We start from the raw sequence: 16,224 nt of genomic DNA on the forward strand, positions 1-16,224 counted from the left end.
CGTTGAATATGGTTCTCCGTGAAAATTTCCAGAGCATTCTGCACGTGACAGTATTTAACATTTTGCAATATCATCGCTAATGTAGGACAAACTTTTTTTTCGTACCTTGCTGTGACCGAAAAGTTAGGTATACCCAAATGCCTCAGCAAATTTACATCAAAAACTCTTCTGCTTTTTGCGTAATAATTTGTCATTTACACGCTGTATAATTAGTGCATCAAATCAGCATCAATAGAGTCAAACACAACTTTGGTGCGTTTTACCCTTTTTCCTCTCAAACGTCCACCGCTACATACACTGTCAGGTAGATGAGGAAATAGTGTGAGAAAAGTGCTAAGGCTACAAGTGTGTCATCATAGTGTCTGTGAAAACAATAACAAACCAAACAGGACTAAGCGTGATCTCACACTCGAAAAATGAACCGTGTTGATCGATCCAATTTGATTTCTTTGAGCCTGATGTTGCTGAGGATTTGTTGTCTTAAGCTGACGAACTTTTCCCTTGACTAACTCTTTTATTTGACTCGTATAAAAGAATCTGACGGTGAAAGTCCTAAGGAATAATAAAATGCATCACAAAACCCGTGAAGGTGTTAAATTTTATATTTAGGTTTAATTTTATATACTTTCACCATAATTGACCATTATTTTGTTGACCATACAAAAGGTTTGTGAACCACCCGTTGAAAATCACTGTGATAAAGCAATTTTGGAGCATTCTCAATTCATTGTTTAGTAATAGAACACGAAAAACGTGTGAAAATAAACATATTCTTTATTATTTATTTATACGATTATAGTAACATTTGTAAAACTTCAAAAACACATCCAACATTCTGTGCAATATTCTAAATTTAATCAATTTAATATTCTAGTAACACTATTCAATCATTCTTTGAAAATCAACAACTCCTCTATACTATTGTGGCGCCAGCACTAAATTAAAGTTCGGGAGTCGGACTTCCGACTCCCGAACTTTCTTCCGACTTCACAAACACAGTTGCTCTACTGCGTGTTAACACAACATGAACTGCGGGTATGATTTCAATGTATTTGTTTCTGTAAGCCGAACTGACAGCGCAGTGGCGGCTGAGATGGTTGCTGTGTTGCGAGAACAACAAAAATAAGCATCGGAAGTGAGCCTAACTGCCAGTTTATCAGCGACGTTTTGATAATTTTTATTTATATGCACAATATTTAGTTTATGAATTCTATTAATACTATTCAATCAATCTTTGAATACAAACAACCTTTCGAAGAAAAGTTTTGAAAAAGAGGGTTTGGTCCGACAGAAAACTTTTATTAATGTTAAATAGTTTGTTTTTCAACTAAATGAAATTTATTCAGATTTGTTTAGTTTATGTAAAAAAAAAATTGCGGATGAAAATGAAAAAGGGTGGTACATGTAGAGTGCGTGTATGCAGAGAGTGGCGCCATCATCCAAGATCACGCTAGTAATACTGGTAACACTGAACATGCTTACTCTTTTTTCGCACGAGCTTGTTAGATTATTTTCTCTATTGGAATGACACTGACAGATAGCTTTTGTTCCAATTTTGTCAGTGTCGCCACTCTGTATACAGGCACTCTAGGTACATGAGCATTAATAACTTGATGCATTTTATTGCAGATAAAGCTGCAATTTGTCGCAGCAACGTGTAGAATGTAAATTAAAAAGAAAATACAACATTTGATGTTCCTTCCACTAACAGCAAGTCATTACCGCAGTAAGCACGAAGATATGAAACTAGATTGAGTATGTTTTCAATGATGTATACTACGGGGGATACTTATTGTTCAAGAAAAAAAAAAAAGATTTGCGGATCCCATTTACAGATGCTCAAATACTCGTTATCTAATGCCAAGAGTATTCTATAGTAAAAAAATCTCGGTTACTCCTTCTTCATCTCACGGGGAAACATGATAAAAAAATGATATTTCTCTATAACAAACAACTTATAACACTCGACAACAATACGAAAACTTTTAATATTTTGGGCAGTTCAACCGAATTTTAAAATTGTTTACTTACATTCGTCCGAAATTTAGCTTGCAATCGTTATAGGACGTCATTTTGAACAACAATTTCTATGAAACTATAAATCTTACACAATTTGATTAATTTAAAATAAAAACTTTACTTTCGCACTATCGCACAATATACTTGTCAACGTGTGAGATCTTTCCCTTTCAACGCTTCGAGTTCGATTAGCAGGAGTACCCAGATCGATTCACTATTTATATTATTTTGATAGTTTTGTTTTTGTAAAAATATATTGCATCTATTTGTGTTTTGATAGTTAAGTCGAGCAAGGCGCGAATCATTAAAGGGCCACTACACCAGCGTTTTATGGGGAGAAGCGATAACAGAAACCAACCCGCGGGTTGCCATCAGTAATGAGCACTAAGGGTGTAAACAATAGTGACGTTATACTCTGACGTGCTTCATTTTCAATAATAGCATCGTACTATCAACGTTTTGGCCGAACAACTGCTGTCAAATCTCGTGACACTGTACCGAACATCTCGTGACACCTCACCGTGACACTTTTATGTAGAATTTTGTTAAATAACCAACATTTGCAAGAGAATCCAGACAGTTGGAACATTTCAAAAGGTTTGAAAAATGTAAAAATTGGTTAAAACTATATTACAATGCGGCGGTCAAACTGAGAAACTGTTTATGAAATTGGAACGTGTCGTTCCAGTAAATGTCAAGGTACATTCATAAGCAGCAATACTAAATAAGCTGCCGATGATTGCATGAATTCCAGCCAAAAATGGTGACAAAACCGATCGTAGTAGGTTTTACTTTGCCAGCTTCTGTGATTGATAGATCTACTCTTTTGAAATTTTATTCAGCGGCAGGGCTGAAAAGTCTTCTCCGAAAAGTCTTCATGCGAATTTTCAGCCTAACCCTTCGGGGTTACCAATGTTAAAGTCCTTTGACAACCAAATGTCCTGATTCTACGGAGATTCTAACCCACATATTCTGTAACCTTTCGACTACGAAGTTCCCCGAATAAGTAGATGCGCCAAAACTTTTTTTTTTATATTTCTCGTATGTTTCTGAACAAAAAAGGTTTTTTTCTATATGTAGTGTAATTATCTTAGAACAAGGAAGCGATAAAGTGCATTTTGGTCATATTGGCTCTTACGTCAACTATGAAAACAGGGGCAGTACATGTGATTACTGATATAGTTCATCACAGCACTCAATAAGCAATCATTATAAATCTGGGATCATTTGGGTGCTTTGTACCATTGCCAAATCACGTCAAAATTAGCATGAACGGACTCGAAAGCTTGTAGTGGCCAAGATCTCTTCCAGTGGTGATTAGGGTGTCCCAAAATTGCATCAAGTCTGGGCTCACCTTCCAGATGATAGAAAATGGTGTAACGAACAAACTTTTGTTCGGCGGCAGCTCTAGAAAATGATGTTTTCAACTGGCCCCGATGACTTTTTTGAAAAAAAAACGGTTTTTCTTATGTTAAATCCAAAAACATGTCCAGTTATTCTATTTTCCATGTAACCTTAACCATTTATATTTTATGCAGATTTCGTAGGGTCCAAACTATGAAAGAAATATTTGTTCCGTATTGTTTATCGTCAATTTATTTACCTAAAAAAATTCTATGTTTTAGAAAGGAGATTTTTCAAGTACATTTGGACATATAATCAATAAAAGTGGGTATCAAGCCCAATGCTATCCCCAGCTGAATATTATCAAAAGATAGGAAATTTTATGGGATAAAAATTTTGCCGAAGACTGCATAGCTCTAAAATAACGTGTTTTTGAATTATTCGAGATTTACTGTGGAATAAAAAGTTGCATCTTGTTGTTTTCCAATACTAAAATGTCATTTGCCGTATCAAATAGTAGAATAATTTCCCCTAAATCTCCAGCTACTCAAAGGGGCCCGTTCTGCTAGTATGATTTATATAGTGTGTGGAAGAAATGTATGTGAAAATGTGTTGGCGAGTTAAACAATCTAAGCAACGGCTGAACGTACAGCTGTGACGTCATACCACAAATGTTTCTACTTTCTCTTATGGAGATAATTCATAGATTTTTATGTTTATGCTTATATTACCTATTTTTTACCAAAATCGTTTCCTGAATAGTATAGAGGAAAGCACTTTACACCTTCTTAATATTTTTATTGAATTTTGATACAAACAGCTAGCATTTTTGCGATGAAAAATGTACTTAAATTATAAGATTTTCTTGAATTTTTTTTATCTTTAATATTTTAAAACTGCATAAGTATACTAACTTGATAATAACTTCCACCAAACATCTGAAAGTATAAAACGTTTAAACCAATTTGAGATATTGTGTGCAATATATTATTTTTATTTAAATAATTAATTCTGTATCTTTTTATGTTTTTTTTTTCGTCCTTGGCACCGATTTTTTTATTTTCAGATTGTTTCCTTCGAAATTTAAGTTTATGCATTTTTTCCTTAATAACTTCTGGCATGTGCTTCACACGGATATTATTTCATATTCACATATATTTGTTACAACTTTGTAAGATGCCGATGATAAGGAATCGTTTTACAAGAACATTCTTTGGCTGTCAGAAATCAATTTATCGAGTTTAGGCACCCATATTGTGCAATGCACCATAGTATTGCTCCTACTCAACAGCGTATTCCATCCACTCGACTGATGGTTTCACTAATTAACCAGTGGAAAGATCTTTTATATAGTTCCACATTTTTCCATTTTTGGTAAACCCTTCGAGTTCGTACGTACAGTTTTCTGCTCTTTTTTACGAAGCCATACAGCTATAAGTGTTAATTAAGAAAATTTGTATGCCAATCGATTTTATGCTCTCGATAATTTCATCGATGTCAGAACGATTGCTCTGCTCACCATAATCTCGCAGTTTCGTTTGCTTCACAACTTTTACTTCGTAGATACATTGCCACAGCTCTTCAGTATCAGATCAAATGTATCTGTTCCTGTAGAAATCGTTGACTGTCCGAAAATTTGCAACGAGCCCTTGCTTATGTTACTCGAAGTGGCCGAAAAGTGCAAGACGCAGACCGAATCCGAATTTATGCACTCCCTGTACGATTGAATAAAAGCTGTGTTAAGAAGTTCCTCCCAAGATCTTTTTAAATGTTTCGCTTGAAGTGAATTGTTCGGTCAGAGGGTTTTTCGGGCGGAGATCTTCGAATAGATGGGACGGCTAGAATTTTTCTTGTTTTAATGAAACGGTACTCTAACATTTTGTCGTTTGTACTAGTGTTTTTCTAGTCCTTTGTTTCCGTAATGTCTGTTCCTTCGAGAAACCATGTAAACTAGTACTTATTTTCTACACAATAGGCCGTAATGTCACAACAGGAGACTGTACACCTTGACATTCCAGAATGTCTTGAGTTTTTGTGGCTAAATATTCGAATTTATTTATCACTACACTACAGCAATTCAGGATAACGAAATAAAAACATTGGTATGACGTAGCATCTTTTCCTAGCAACGATAGTGTAAATAAAATCATAGCAGTTATACACGCGCACCAGTACAACTACAATACTATTGCCACACCCTATATAAACCATACTGCCGTTCTGCAGGGTCATTGATAACTGTTGAGCTATAACATTTCGATTTGGCATCAAGATAATCATTTCTTTCTATCCAGGCCTTGGGATCTTCCTAAACAAAAAAAAACTTGCTATCAAGCCGCAGTCTTTCGAAAAAATTTTAGTGACTTCTCTATGAGTCTACTAAGTTTTTTACAGACGAAAATTTTTTCACTCATGAAATGGTCGGCGTACGACCAGACCGAACCAAGAGCCATTTTTTTGAAAATTGAGTTTTTAACACTAGTGGATGTTAAGATTGATAATCTATCTTGCATGAAAAAACCGCAATCATTTGAACAGCTTATAATGGTATTATAACAAAATTTCTCTGCAGCAGCTTGCAGGAAGCATACGGGGTGAATAAACTTTGATCGTCGATTACTCAAAACAAAGTTTTTGGCGCTTGGTTCGGTCTGGTCGCACGCCGACCAAATGTCGTTCACACTGCTCTCCTTTTTCAAGTTTTGTGCCATCTTCTATTCGAGTCATAATTAATATTTTTATCGAAACATACCAGACTAACATTGACCTCCTGAAGATACCACAAGTACAGTCTGCAGACCCGGCAACTCTCCAACACACCGTGCTGAAGTCACCGGAGATTGCGGGTTCGAGTCCCATCTGGATGAGATTTTTTTTTACTAATTTTAGGTAACACTTTTTGTCCTTGTTAATTTTTCGTATCCTCGTAGAACTACATACATTTTCTGCCCTTTAGTATACTTGATATTATTTATTCATTTTTTTTCTCGACCTTGATTATTGTAGAAAAAAAACCTAAATTAATCCACCTAACGGTCAGACCCAGCCTTTCTCATTCCAACTTATATCAAATTGTTATGAAGTTTGTTATTTGTAAGCTTGAGAGATGACTCGTTCGTATGACACTATTTATGTTCAAATAAGTCGTGTAATCTTTGAGATAATAGAATTTCGTTGTTTTATTAACAATTCAATACATAACGGTTGCTTAGTTCGATTATAATCAAATGAAATGGGAACGTATAGGTCAGCCAAACTTTGAAACCACGTGTTAAATCCTAATTCATCAGTTAACCCTTAACTAGCCCGTTCATCTGATAATACTATTGATCAAATCGGTTGTGTACTTTCTGAGATAATGAAGTTTCGTGATTTTCACAATTCGGTACATTACAGATGAAGTTACAGTTCGATTACAGTTAAATAGGGTTTCATGAGTCAGCTAGACCTTTCATTTGACACTAATTTCGTGAAAATCGGTTCAGCCATCTCTGAGAAAAGTGAGTGAGTTTATGTATTCTTCGGAATATGTTTCTTTTCATAGCTAGATTTCACATTTCTAAACATAACAGGCAAAGTAATAGTCCGATTGCAAAAAAATCAATAGGGTCTTATGCGGTGACTAGACCTTTCATATAACACTGATTTTGTGGAAATTGGTCCAGCCATCTCTGAGAAACATGAGATAAATTAAACAGTCTTCAGAAGACGTTTCTTTAAATAACTCTTGAACCACATATTCAATCTATATAAAATTCAAAAGTTAAGTGTTTCTAAGATAGCCCGTTCATTTGATACCAATTTTATTGAAATCGGTTGTGTGGTTTCTGAGATATTGATGTTTCGTGACTTTTACATTTTTAAACATAACCTCTAAAAGAAAAATCCAATTGCAATGAAATTTAATAGGGTCTTATGGGGCAACTAGAACTTTCATTTGCATATAATTTCATTAAAATCGGTCCAGCCATCTCTGGGAAAAGTGAGTGAAAATAAAAATCTGCACATACACACACTACACACACACACACACACACACATGCACACACGCACACACACACACACACACACACACACACACACACACACACACACATACATACAGAAAATGCTCAGCTCGTCGAACTGAGTCGAGTGATATATGCCATTCGGCCATTTAGAGCACTTTCATATCTTCGGTTTTGCAAGTGATTGCTATACCTTTCTAGGAGAAAGGCAAAAAATTTAAAAAAATTATTAATTAGGAGTAAAATATTCGTGCTGAAGAAATAGCGAAATAAAAAAATGACTTTGAATTTCGTACACTTCAATCACGAGCAATACCGGGAACGTACGAATAGCACAATACCAAATTTAAATTTTGTTGAGGCCATATGTTTTGATCAAAGCAATTACAGTTTTAAATAGTCTTTGAATTTCGTTTCTTTTCATAACTTTTGAACCACTTATCAAATTGCTATGGAATTTCTTACTTGTGAGTTTGAGAGACAACCCGTTCAAATGACACTAGATATCAGCGATGGAAAAAAATCACCTCCAGCGATTTTGAATACATATAAAGGAAGCCTAAGATGCGTTGACATCGTCGTCAGTATGCGAATAACAAAGTATCGGTGTTGGTTCACTCTCTTTGCTTTCCTTTTTACGATATATTGCTTGTCGTTAGCGTACACCACAACATATGGTTCTCAATGTGCACAACTCGGTATATGAAGTTATTCGTCTCTGTTACACAGAGCGATCAGATCTTGTTATGTTATTACCCATGAATAAGATTTTTTGTCAGAAAAAGAAAGAAAATGACAATGTATGCTCTCCTACTCTCGCTCAAGTCAACCGCTGCCGAAGTAGTCCCTTCCCCCACACTTTCCTTCTCACCGCACCTCACCTCTGCTGCTGCTCAGGCGACATGTTATTCTTTTGCTGCTATTCTTTGTTCCCCTAACGACCGGCATATGGAGAGACATACGCAACGAGCGAATCACTTCTCAGAGCAGATGTAGTCTAGTCATGTGTTTATTTTCTCCCAGAAACCTACGCACCATATCATCATTTCATTATGTGTTGAGAGGATTCAAGTTTAGTCGCGGTCTGTAACACCTCATGATGTGTGCAAGTGGAGATTAAACGATGATTGCATCATATTCGTTTCGTTTCCATCACTGCTAGATATGTTCAAATAAGTCGTGTGATCTTTGAGATAATAGACTTTCGTTGTTTTTTATAATTTAATACATAACGGTTGGAATAAAAATACGATTATAGTCAAATAAAATGGGAACCTATAGGAAAGCCAAACTTTTCATTTGACACTAAGATTGTTGAATTTAGTCCAGCCATTTTTGGGAAAACGAGTGAATTTGAAAAGTCACCGGAACATGTTTCTTTTCACAATTTTTGAACCACGTGTTTAATCACTATAAAATTCATCAATTAACCTTTAACTAGCCCGTTCATTTGATACCAATATTGTTCAAATCGGCTGTGTACTTTCTGAGATAATGAAGTTTCGTGATTTTCATATTTTGATACATTACAGACAAGGTAACAGACTGATTGCATTGAAATTCAATAGGGTGTTATGAGGCAGCTAGACCTTTCATTTGACACTAATTTCGAGGAAATCGGGTCAGCCATCTCTGAGAAAAGTGAGTGAGTTTAAGTAGTCTTCGGAATATGTTTCTTTTCAAAGCTGGATTTCACATTTTTAAACATAACAGGCAAAGTAATAGTCCAATTGCAAAAAAATCAATGGGGTCTTATGGGGTATGCGGTGACTAGACCTTTCATATAACACTGATTTTGTGGAAATTGGTCCAGCCATCTCTGAGAAACATGAGATAAATTAAACAGTCTTCAGAAGACGTTTCTTTAAATAACTCTTGAACCACATATTCAATCTATATAAAATTCAAAAGTTAAGTGTTTTTAAGATAGCCCGTTCATTTGATACCAATTTTATTGAAATCGGTTGTGTGGTTTCTGAGATATTGATGTTTCGTGACTTTTACATTTTTAAACATAACCTCTAAAAGAAAAATCCAATTGCAATGAAATTTAATAGGGTCTTATGGGGCAACTAGAACTTTCATTTGCATATAATTTCATTAAAATCGGTCCAGCCATCTCTGGGAAAAGTGAGTGAAAATAAAAATCTGCACATACACACACTACACACACACACACACACACACATGCACACACGCACACACACACACACACACATACATACAGAAAATGCTCAGCTCGTCGAACTGAGTCGAGTGATATATGCCATTCGGCCATTTAGAGCACTTTCATATCTTCGGTTTTGCAAGTGATTGCTATACCTTTCTAGGAGAAAGGCAAAAAATAAAAAATAATAATTAATTAGGAGTAAAATATTCGTGCTGAAGAAATAGCGAAATAAAAAAATGACTTTGAATTTCGTACACTTCAATCACGAGCAATACCGGGAACGTACGAATAGCACAATATCAAATTTAAATTTTGTTGAGGCCATATGTTTTGATCAAAGCAGTTACAGTTTTAAATAGTCTTTGAATTTCGTTTCTTTTCATAACTTTTGAACCACTTATCAAATTGCTATGGAATTTCTTACTTGTGAGTTTGAGAGACAACCCGTTCAAATGACACTAGATATGTTCAAATAAGTCGTGTGATCTTTGAGATAATAGACTTTCGTTGTTTTTTATAATTTAATACATAACGGTTGGAATAAAAATACGATTATAGTCAAATAAAATGGGAACCTATAGGAAAGCCAAACTTTTCATTTGACACTAAGATTGTTGAATTTAGTCCAGCCATTTTTGGGAAAACGAGTGAATTTGAAAAGTCACCGGAACATGTTTCTTTTCACAATTTTTGAACCACGTGTTTAATCACTATAAAATTCATCAATTAATCTTTAACTAGCCCGTTCATTTGATACCAATATTGTTAAAATCGGCTGTGTACTTTCTGAGATAATGAAGTTTCGTGATTTTCATATTTTGATACATTACAGACAAGGTAACAGACTGATTGCATTGAAATTCAATAGGGTGTTATGAGGCAGCTAGACCTTTCATTTGACACTAATTTCGAGGAAATCGGGTCAGCCATCTCTGAGAAAAGTGAGTGAGTTTAAGTAGTCTTCGGAATATGTTTCTTTTCAAAGCTGGATTTCACATTTTTAAACATAACAGGCAAAGTAATAGTCCAATTGCAAAAAAATCAATGGGGTCTTATGGGGTAATTAGAACTTTTAAATGACACTGATTTTGTGGAAATCGGTTCAGCCATCTCTGAGAAACATGAGTGAGATTAAACACTCTCCAGAACACGTTTCTTTGAATAACTTCTGAACCACACGTTCAATCTTCATGAAACTCGAAGGTAAAGGGTTTTTTAAGTACAGTCGTCGTTCGCTAACTGCAACATGTTTACATTGCAGTTATCGAATGCCGTTCGATAACTGCAACACTTGACACATGCCGAAATTTAGAGGGGGGTCCGTCACCACCATTTTTGTTTTCAATTTTTCAATGATGTCGAAATGTATTTTTTTAATGGAATAGTGGCAAAAAATAGGCAAGCTTTTTGATTAATCAATTTGATAGTCATATTTCCGCATCATAATTTATTGCGTTTTAGTAACTACTTTTCATAACCAATATGTAGGCGAAGATAAAGTTCATCACTACAGAAGACCATTTTACGAGACGTTTCTGAACTCAATTCACGAACGAAATTTTGACAGAAAGCTCGGAACCGGTGACATAACGCAAGTAAAAGCAACATCAATGTCAGCAGGATCCGTGACACCTGTCTTAAAATGGTCTATTCAACGCTAGGTCACAAAATATTGTTTGTGATCTACTATGCACTGCCTCACTGAGTAGGGAAAGCTAGCCAAACAATGTACAAGGAATATTTTTTTTCTCTTATAATACTTACGGGAAGTGAATCACATAACATGGTGATTTTGCTTCATTGATTAATAGTGGAGATCTATAATCTCCCATTTAGAATGAAGAGACAACAAGTAAACGAAATCGAAAAAATTCGAGAAAAATGAAAAAGTCCTTTTGAAATGTTTCTAGAGATTTAACAATTTTCATTTTTGAATGCATTTAGAATCCCCGCGCGAGATTTGTCACTTCAATGTCAAATATGACTTCGACTTCAGATTTGACGGATTGCGGTCCGATAACTGCAAAGTTGTTGCAGTTATCGGTTCGCAGTTAAAAAGCGTTGCAGTTAAAAGACTTGCAGTTATCGAACGGCGACTGTAGCTCGTTCATTTAAAACCAATTTTGTTAAAATCGGTTGAGTAGTTTCTGAGATAATGATGTTTCGTGATTTTCATATTTTTAGACATAACCTCTAAACTAAAAATCCGATTGCAATGAAATTCAATAGGGTCTTATGGGGAAACTAGACCTCTTATTTGCAATTAATTTCATGAAGATCGGTCCAGCCATCTCTGAGAAAATCGAGTGAGATTGGGAGAGCGTTACACACACACACATACGCACACACACACACACACACATACGCACACACACACACACATACAGAAAATGCTCAGCTCGTCAAACTAAGTCGATTGATATACGAGATTCGACCCTTTGGAGCACTTTTATACCTTTGGTTTTTCCAGTGATTGCTATACCTTTCTAGGAGAAAGGCAACATTAAAATTCAACTTTTTATTTCAAAGAATATCACGAATAACTTAGCATCAAACTATTTTAGAGCCATGTAGTCTTTGGCAAAGTTCTTCCCCATAAAATTTCCAAACTTTAAATGGTATTCAGTTGGTGACAGCATCAGGTTAAATACCCACTATTATTGATTGAATGTCAAAATATATTTGAAAAATCTTCTTTCCAAAGGATAGAAAATTTTTTAAGAAAATAAATTGACGATAATCAATCAGAAACAAATTTTTCCCTTATAGTTTGGGCCCTAAGGAACCTGCAAAAAATATGAAAGGTTAAGGTTTCATGAAAAGTTGAATAACTGGACATGTTTTTGGATTTAACATATGAAAACCCGTTTTTTTTTCAAAAAAGTCATCGGGGCCAGTTGAAAACAGCATTTTCTAGAGCTGCCGCCGTTTGTTCGTTACACCATTCCCTTCCATCTGGAGGGTGAGCAGACTTGATGCAATTTTGGGACACCCTAGTGATGATGTGATGTGGTATTTTGAAGTGAACGAAAGTTGTAGCATTTCGCAGCTGCTGGTAAAATCAGCAATTGCCCCATTCGAACCCATGCTCGAGTAAAAAAAAAAGCATTTAGCGTACAGTTTTCTGAAGCTCTGAAGAGCCTCAAAATTGCAATAATAATTGAAAATGTAACAAAGTTTGTTTAGTAGAATAACAAACCGTGACGTAATCCAAAAAATCTGGATTATTTGCCAAACATTCCGCAGCGTTCAAAAGTGCTTGACAAACCTTTCCGGTGATTCCGTATGTCTTTTGTTGGTGCCTTACCTGTGCTTGTTCCACCCACAAGTCTACCCAATCTGAAGCCTTCTTCCCGAGGAGATTGAAAATCGTATTATGTCTTTTTTTCGTTTAAATCCATTTAGTCTAGTCTAATCTACACTAACACAGTACTTAAAAGGATCCTGGAAAATGATATCCATCATTTAAAAAAAATGATTTCCATACATTTTTCTTGTCAACGGCCAGGCCTACTGTGACGCGCAATATAAAACAATGTAATCTAAGAACGGGACAATCCGTACCAACCGATCCGTATGTAAGAAGTAATATACCTAATTCGTTGGGAGAGATAAAGCTAAAAAAGTACACTCCTTTGTTGACCAATCTCCTGGGATGGAACATAAGTATTTCCTCCTTATGTTCGGGTTTCGAAACCAAGGATATAGCGCCTTTACTAGTTTCAACTGTTATGGTTGGAACTTGAGTACTAAGATTTGAGATTTTGTATATGAAAAATAAAAAGCCTATTACGCGTTGAAACCCGATCTTCGTTTTAGTAAGTAAAGTAAGATAACATCAGGATTTGCCGTGGTAGGCAATGCGATCGAAAACTTGTTTTAATCTCGTGCGTGGATGTAAAATGCTTAACATATGTACAAACAAAGCCGAATACTAAACTGACGATTCTTGTCGAGTTTGCCTGATTTGTATTGGTATTCCAGGAACAATGATTTAACCCGTTATCTGCCTACCTGAATATTGGTATTAATAAATTCCACAAATCACGCGATACAGATTTGCAGGAATCCAGTTGGTGCAATGCACTGTTATTAAACATAACTGAGGCGAAAAACCAAACTAAAAAAAGAACGCTCTCACCAGCCCCAATGCCATCCAGATCCTCTCATTCAATCCTCATCCCGTGTCCCTAATCGATCATACTCATCGATCTGTCGAGTATCACTCGGCTCCAAGTTGCAGAAAAAACTCTGGACATTCAGTATCCCTGCCACTTTTGCGAGAACTCCTCCTTATGGCGCCTTCGGGATCCTTCGATTAGGGCAGCGGTTCTCAACCTTTTTTTGTCCGCGTACCCCTTGGCGATATTTGTCATATCTACTGTATCCCCTGACTTGGAATGTTTTCGCAGAGTAGTGGTAGATCTTGCTGTGGTAGTCTAGTTCAAGTTTCAAATGAAACTATGGTTAATTTGATTACTACAGTCGTGTTTTAAGGTGGAACGGGACGGAATCCAAGCATTATTTTATCATAGTTAACAGTACATGGTTACCAAATTTTCAATTTTTTTGTTGCCACAAAATTCAACAGAATCATAATTTTGAACATTTTGATATGCTAGCGCAGCTTGCTGTTGATAATGCTGACAACACTGGCGCACAACCTAACACACAATTGACTTGAAACTAGAAAAGAACACAAACCGGGATTTTTCGAGGTGTTACATTTTATAGGTAAGTTTCAGATCATTCCGGTAAATTTTTCGTGTAAATTAGTTACGATCGCGATGTTTATTAGTGTTAAGAGAATAGAATAATTAGTTTGAGAGGTTGCGCGACTGCTTTGTACGAAATTAACGATATTTTATGACGCATTCAAAAATTCGGTAGTATGCAGGAGGAAGCCACCGGTCATCCCATGTTTGGGTTCCGTCCCGTTTCACGTTAATAGCAAGATTGAACAACAAATGGGGTATTATGAAGAAAAATTGCTTTGTCCGCCATTACTGATTTCTCTTTCGAGTACCCCCTGAAGGCTTTCGAGTACCCCCAGGGGTACGCGTACCCCAGGTTGAGAACCGCTGGATTAGGGCTTCAGGCTCAGGCTGCCTCAGTCAGGCTCAGATGTTTGCTCCACAAATTCAAGAGACATCACTTCCTAGTTCCAGCTTGACCTTCATGCACCGACTCACCCTTCACTGCTTCTTCATAGCAGACAATCAACCAATGCAGCTGACATTTGTTGGCACTATCCGAAAAGAATAAATTCGAAAATATTCAACGAGAAAGTTGTGACGCAGCAAAAAATCGCGTCCGTTCGCGTTCATGGTTTACTTCGATCTTTTTTTAGTTGAAATCCTTTTAAAAGAAAAACATCAACTTAGAAAATTTGAAGTTGAAACTTTATGACGTTTCAAAACCCATCTACTTTTCACCATCAAACCCGATGGGTTGAAATTCATTCTTCACTTTACAGAAAAAAAAAATTCAAATTAAACTAAAGCCTCTAAGTCATACGCCAGGTGTGCAATGGGGTTTTCTCCAAGCAGCGCGTGCAGTCTGTACTCCACCGTAGATAGTCCGCAGTACCTTCCATTTAAAAACTCAAAGAGCGTTAAGGTCCTCCGCGAGAAGCGTTGCTGTCTCGATTTCGTAGAGGACTTCCGGTCTTATCAGGGTTTTGTAGAGCGTCAAATTCGTGCGTCGTTGCTTTCGACTCGATCGAAGTGTCTTCCGGAGTGAAAAGTAGGCACGATTTTCAGCCTGAATGCGTCTCTGGATTTGGTGTTATTGTCGGCGGTTACCAGTGACCCAAAAAACACGAACACGTCAAACACCTCAATCTCAGCACCGTCTACAGAGACTTTAGTTGGAAGGCTGATGTTGGATTCTCACTCGCATGTATTTCGTTTTCGACGCATTTATTCGCAGTCTGATTCGTCCGGCTTCGGCTTCCAGTCAGGTGTATGTTTCCTCCGCCGTCGCAAAGTTACGTGTTATGATGTCAAAGTAATCCGCGAAGCCCAGAAGTTGAACAAACCTAGTGAAATCGCCTGCCGTGTCGATACCCGCTCTCCGGATCACACCCTCAAAGGCGATGTTAAACAGCAAACAGGAAATTCCATCACCTTGTCTTAACCCTTTGCGCGTTTCAAAGGGGCTCGAGAGTATCCCCGAAACACGCACGTCGCACATCGCCTGCGCCATGTTGGCCTTGATCAGTTGAGCCAGTTTATCCGGAAATTTGTTGTCGTGCATGATCTGCCATTGATGTTCACGATAGATTGAATCAAAAGGCGCCGAGAAGTCGATGAATGTTTGATATGTGGCAAGTTGCACTCGCGACATTTCTGTAAGATCTGTCAGATTGAGAGGATCTGGTCCGTGGTGGCGCGGGCTATCATGAAGTTCGCTTGGTATTGGCCCACGAACCTCCTGGTTAAAGGTGATAGACGACGGAACAGAACCCTCGAAAGTGTTTTGTAGGCGGCATTGATAAGCGAGATACCGCGGTAGTTGTGACACTCCAGCTTGTCGCCATTCTTGTAGATGAGGCAGATGACTTCCTCCATCCACTCGTCTGGCAGTTTTACCTCCTCCCATATCCTGGAAACGGCCCATTGCAGCGCTCTAGCCAGTGCCTCTTTCCCATGTTTAAAAAGCTCGCTCGGCAGTCCGTCTTTG

At 36.9% G+C, this 16,224-nt stretch overlaps 1 protein-coding gene across 2 annotated transcripts in view; it reads right to left on the reverse strand.

Annotated features, from left to right (window-relative positions):
* The window catches only part of LOC129723314 (purine nucleoside phosphorylase), a 36,049-nt gene that overhangs the window by 18,733 nt on the left and 1,092 nt on the right, over positions 1–16,224 (reverse strand). The window contains exon 1 of one of the 2 annotated variants that reach the window (XM_055677464.1): positions 2,032–2,224. The exons of the other annotated variant lie outside the window; for it this stretch is intronic. Within the exon in view, the coding sequence (XP_055533439.1) occupies positions 2,032–2,072 (41 nt within the window). The 5' untranslated portion in view covers positions 2,073–2,224. Of the gene's footprint in view, positions 1–2,031; positions 2,225–16,224 lie in introns of those variants that run through there. 2 annotated transcript variants of the gene reach the window in all.

The sequence above is a fragment of the Wyeomyia smithii genome, chromosome 2 (genome assembly GCF_029784165.1).
Source record: "Wyeomyia smithii strain HCP4-BCI-WySm-NY-G18 chromosome 2, ASM2978416v1, whole genome shotgun sequence".
Classification (NCBI taxonomy): domain Eukaryota; kingdom Metazoa; phylum Arthropoda; class Insecta; order Diptera; family Culicidae; genus Wyeomyia; species Wyeomyia smithii.